Consider the following 5,379-nt stretch of genomic DNA (forward strand, 5'->3'; position numbering starts at 1 on the left):
TATAAAAATAAATGCATATTTTCTCAGAAGAGTTTCCATGGTTCAGAGTGCCCAGCTAATACCTTCTGAATTGTCACTGCAGGATCAGTGAGGTGCGTGTTAGAACAGGCCAAAGGTGGCATTGCCTTGGTAGAGTAGCTTGAGAGCTGGGGGTTGGTGACTCCCCTCATGTCAGGAGAAAATGTGGCCTGTTTTTTTTTCTGCTAGAGATATTCTTTGATCTGCTGGATGAGTCCTCCCATTGTGTTTGGGTCTTCTACCCTTATTTTCTTTCTGTATTCTGCGACTGCTGAAGGCTAATACATTCTCAGCACAGTGTGTTCCAAAGCGTGCAGAACCCGGCCCTGCCTTCAGCCAGCTGTCTGTTCCCAGTGGAGACATCCACTCTGTCCTGTGTGGGATTTTTTTAAGTCTTACCTCATAAAAAATTAAACCCTAAATTTAAAAATTGCCTACCCAAACTTAATCAAAGCAGTCATGACACTGTGTCTTTCAAAGACTGTTTTAAAAGTAGGAAGATCAGCGTTGTCCGATGTGCTGCCTTGCTGTGAGACTTGGATTTCTTTTTTCTAAGCAGCAGATTTTTTGTTGTGCCAAATTTCCACTTGTCACTCAATAATATGACTGTTTAATTGACTGTATGATATTCCTGCACTAACAGGTCCTCTTCCCTCACTAACTACCATCTATTTATGTTTTATGTGACTAGGGAGAAAAATATTATTTTGTTGACAAAGAGCAAAAACTTTTTGTGTTCTAGTCAGCAGATAGTATTTGGGGAGGTGGTTCAGGGTGAATGCCTCTTCTTAGTGTTAAGAGATTGCTTATGACCTCTCACCAGAAAGTAAAATTCATAATCTAAGGCAAGTAAATATGTGCTAAATTTAATAACATTCAACATGTGTTTTGAATATCACTGGTATTTGTTTTTCTAGTTTTAAATGGATTGACTGACTTCATTAAAACTGACATTTGCTTTCCTCAGGATGGAGAGATAGGAGTTATAAAAGAAAACTATAATAAAGCATTTAAATTTCATTGAAAGCCTCATGACTGGTGCCTTTCATTGGTGGTCTCTTTATTGTACTTTAATGCCCTCAGTAGTTACAACTCGTTTTTAAACTATTTCACCAGGCAAAAGGTATCTACATTATACCTCTCCAAAAAATCCTCTAATTTCTAGCACAAAATCTGTTTGTTAAGCCAGCAGATGAGAACTGCAGCAAGACAGATCTGACAAAGTGCCTCTGTAAATGCAAGGTCATATCTTTCAGCAAAACACAGGTGACATATTTGCAGCTAGACTTTTTTTTAACCTTTCTTTTTTTTTTACAAACCTCTTTTCAGCTGCTGTTGAAAAAACCACTTAGCAATAGTACGGGCCATGATAGAAAAGATAGAAAGTGGGACTGACAGCTACACTGTGATTTGAAAAACAAACCTGCAGCGGCCAGGTGGAGGGGAGCAAGAACACCGACACGATGTGGGTAAAGCAGAACTCCGTTTATTGAAGCTTCTATGACTACATTTATGTTTGTTTCACTTCCGTACACGCGATCACGCATAAGCTTATTGGCTAAGTCACCTTGTCCACGCGCAATACATGCGAGCAAGGGGTTCTCTTCATTGGTTACTTATATTGGCGTCATTAATGCTTCTGCGGTTACAAGTTCCTGTTTTTACTGCCCAACCTGACATCCTGTTTTTCTCCTTTTGTCCTTTGTGGTCAGACATGACCTTCTCATCTTCTACACGACTGTATACACTTTCAACTGTTCTCAATCTCCGGCCCCCTACATCTCCCCCTCTTTTTTCAAATAGCATGTCTATCACTTTATATATTTGCGACAACAGACACTGTAATAAGCAAGGTCCACAGCAAAGGCAAAGCAATAAAATGATAGAGGGACCGGCTAAAGCTATTATTATATTGCGTAGCCAGTTTCCTATTCCCCAAGAGCGTAGCCAACTATCAAAAGGGTTGCTATTGATCATTAAATCGTGCATGCCGTCTTGTAACTGTTGTAATTTCTTATGTATTGACGCAGAGTGATCAGATAAATTAAAACAACACATGCCTTCAAATTCTGCACACCCATGTCCATGCGCTAAAAGCAAAAAGTCAATAGCTGCTCGATTCTGTAGTACCGCATGTCTTACAGAATCAACATCAAGAGTAAGTTGCCCTATAATGTCAGAGGTGATGTTGATTTGCTTCCCAGCCCAACATGCTAGCCGTGTTATTTGTTTCAACGCATGGGCTGCTGAAACATGAGGAGCAAAGATAGAAGCTAAGATTTGGATAGGGGAACTCCACAAAACTATGTGAGAGTTGCAGTTTTGATTCATCATGGCTATACTCCTTTTTTGTCGTTTGGGTGATCGGGTAACATTCTGCAGGTCTCTTAGTTGTGGGGAGAACAAAGTCAATTTGCCTAACCAACAGGGGCCTCCCCATGGGCTAGCTGGAATGCCGTTCCATGCTCTATCTCCACAGACTAGAAACGTAGCAGGGGGTAAACGCCGTGGGGATTTGTTAAGCGTCTCAATAAAGTCTACTCCGTTTAGGCAATAGGGGCTTCCTATGTTGTAATTATAGATCTCAACATTAGAGGGGGTTACTATTACACTGTCATTGACTGGGCGCTTGTGTTCTGGGTTATTGTAAATGTCTCCGAAAACAACACAATAATTTCCTGGCTTGGAGCCCAGCAATTCTAACTCTTGTGGTTCTAGACCAGTATGATTTAAATTCAGTAATATTTTACGTGTCCACCATGCAAGCCCCCATTGGTATAAGGCTAAACCATTTTCGCTTCTTCTTGTAATCTGTATCTGACACCATGTCGTATTACCCCAAGTGCTTCTGTTATTGCTAAGGCTTGCTGTAACTTTGCAGACTTGAATTATGAATTGACTTTCATTGTGGGGCATTGGAACCTTGGGCTTTATCCATCCTCGCATAACCAAAAGGTCGGTGTATGACTGAAAGGGTATGCCTAATAGACAAGTGCGAAATGGATCGGAAGGTGTGGCTAAGGATAGGCAAAAGGATGTTAGATTAGTCTGATTAGCCCATGTAATCCACATGTTTTGCCTCTGGTCAACTTTCGTTAGCCAAGAGGTGACGCCAGAGGCGAACAGTATGAGCAGTGCTATGATATCCTTCATTTCTGCGCAGCCTTTCAACTGCTTCTGCTAACGCTTTATCAGGGCTTCTTCTAAAGGGCCCTACTAATGTAAAAAATCTCAGGGGTACCTTCCGACTGCACCGTGTTTGAAGTATGTATGTTTTCCCCTGACTTTCTAGGCGATGTACCTCCTTCTCCAATGCCCACCTACAGTATGCTAATATTTTTTGCTCTAGCGATTCAAAGTGTAGACGTCGCTGTTGAATGCGAAAAAGCTCTTGCTCCCACGTTGCGGTTGAATAGCTATACTCACACCTTGGACACCACCTCTTATTAAGTAATCTCTGATTCCACCAAATTTTGTGATTACAACCCCCACACCTTAGAGCAACCCAGGAAAAACAGAGCTCACTTTGACATACTAAACAAGGCTGTTCGTCCCACCCTTTGCGAGTAGTTACTGATAATAATTCAAGGATGCCCAAGTAATTATTCAATGACGGTTTCTGGTGGTAATACCAGCCACTGGCCTCCTTCACTACCGCCGAGTGCAGCAGTCTTTGTTGTACTAAAGCAACCTTTTGTTGTATTCGCTGTCGTGATGTTTCATCAAGCTGTCGGAGCGCTTCCTGTATCGCTATTCTCGGCTGCTGCTGCATCCACCTTGGAGAGCCAGGGTTTCACCCACCGAGCCGGTATCCACCGAGGCTGTTCCTGTCCCTTCCAGCGCCTGGTCGGATCGAAAGAATCATCTCGCGGAGGCCCCCGGGCTCCGTCTGCCCCACGCCTATCAAAAGGATCTGTCCCACGCTTATCAAAAGGCAGTCTCCTACGAACATCTATCTCCTCTCTGCCTTCGTCTACTGCCCTTTGTAGTTGTTCTTTCTCTCCCGTCGTAAGCCCTTCGTGTGCCCCTAGAAGTCGCTGTATCAACTGCTGTCCTTCCGCTATTGTCAACCTACGCTGCAGGATGGCTTGTTTGATTCCTTCTCTGCCTCCCCATTCAGCCACCTCATGTCTATTAAGCTGCTCTTCTATGTTCTGTATCCCTTGTTGTACCGCTTTAGCCGCTTTCTCATATAACTCCCACATTTTGCCCTTCCCCCCTTTAGAGTCTATTTCTTGCATTGCCCCCAGCAACTTAGCCATCTGCTCTCGTTGCAACCGTAGCTCGTCGACAAGAGGATTCTGAGGGGACGTTTTTCCGTCCTCCGGTAACGGTACTTTAGCTGGATCAACCTCCATAGCCTCCGGGGGAGGGGGCGCAGAAGGCGCAGCAGCTGTCCCAGCAGAAATCTCGTTAGGGGTCCAAGGGGGAATGAGATCCTCAAACTCTCCCCGAAACATAGGCGCTGCTAGTGGGGGGTACAATGGGGGAGGATCAGATTTTGCCTCCCAATCTATCAACGTCGAACAACTGTCCTTTCCCTCCTCGTCTTTTTCCTTTTCCTTCGGCTGTGTAGAACAATCGAGGGCTTTTTGCAAAGCAGTGGCGATTTCAGCATCAGCATGGACTTGTTGAATCATCTCCCGAACTATTCGGAAGATCTGCGCCATCTACTTGCTCCCCTTTTGGCCGTTCTGCACACTTTGCCATAATTCAGACCCAATCTTTTCCCAATGTTCGATATCAAACAATTGATCAGAAGAAGTCAAGAGACCACGTCTCCGACACCAATACAAGAAGTCCACGAGCTCAGCTCGAGGGAGCGTGTGCCCAGTCCTTTTCGCTACACTGAGCAACCCGTCGACTGTAGCTCGTTCTATCGCTGATACAGCGGCACCCATCCCGTCCAGACCGCAGTCTGCCTGACTCACCGGTCAGCCGTGGCCACAACAAGGATCCTGCTTCTCGAGCAGCCTGCTTTCCTAGCAGCCGGGATGTCTCCACCTTCTCTCGTCCGCAGCGTCCGTGCAGTATCACGTCGGGGTCACCACAGTGCAGCGGCCAGGTGGAGGGGAGCAAGAACACCGACACGATGTGGGTAAAGCAGAACTCCGTTTATTGAAGCTTCTATGACTACATTTATGTTTGTTTCACTTCCGTACACGCGATCACGCATAAGCTTATTGGCTAAGTCACCTTGTCCACGCGCAATACATGCGAGCAAGGGGTTCTCTTCATTGGTTACTTATATTGGCGTCATTAATGCTTCTGCGGTTACAAGTTCCTGTTTTTACTGCCCAACCTGACATCCTGTTTTTCTCCTTTTGTCCTTTGTGGTCAGACATGACCTTCTCATCTTCT

General features: G+C 44.8%; 1 protein-coding gene across 2 annotated transcripts; it reads right to left on the minus strand.

The window, feature by feature from the left end:
- Window positions 1-2,998: 2,998 nt before the first annotated feature.
- Window positions 2,999-5,119, minus strand: LOC108640109. 2 transcript variants are annotated; one of them, XM_029960804.1, is made up of 2 exons: window positions 4,225-5,119; window positions 2,999-3,422 (listed from the first exon to the last, which is right to left on the minus strand). In XM_029960804.1, exons 1-2 carry the CDS (start codon window positions 4,686-4,688, stop codon window positions 3,104-3,106), a joined length of 783 nt encoding a protein of 260 aa, XP_029816664.1. In that variant the 5' UTR covers window positions 4,689-5,119; the 3' UTR covers window positions 2,999-3,103. The 2 variants fall into 2 exon arrangements, with proteins under 2 accessions (XP_029816664.1, XP_017930393.1); XM_018074904.2 differs by having other exon boundaries at window positions 2,999-3,412; window positions 4,215-5,119.
- Between the last annotated feature and the right edge of the window lie 260 nt (window positions 5,120-5,379).

The sequence above is a fragment of the Manacus vitellinus genome, unplaced genomic scaffold (genome assembly GCF_001715985.3).
Source record: "Manacus vitellinus isolate BGI_N305 unplaced genomic scaffold, ASM171598v3 scaffold_29_pilon, whole genome shotgun sequence".
Taxonomy (NCBI): domain Eukaryota; kingdom Metazoa; phylum Chordata; class Aves; order Passeriformes; family Pipridae; genus Manacus; species Manacus vitellinus.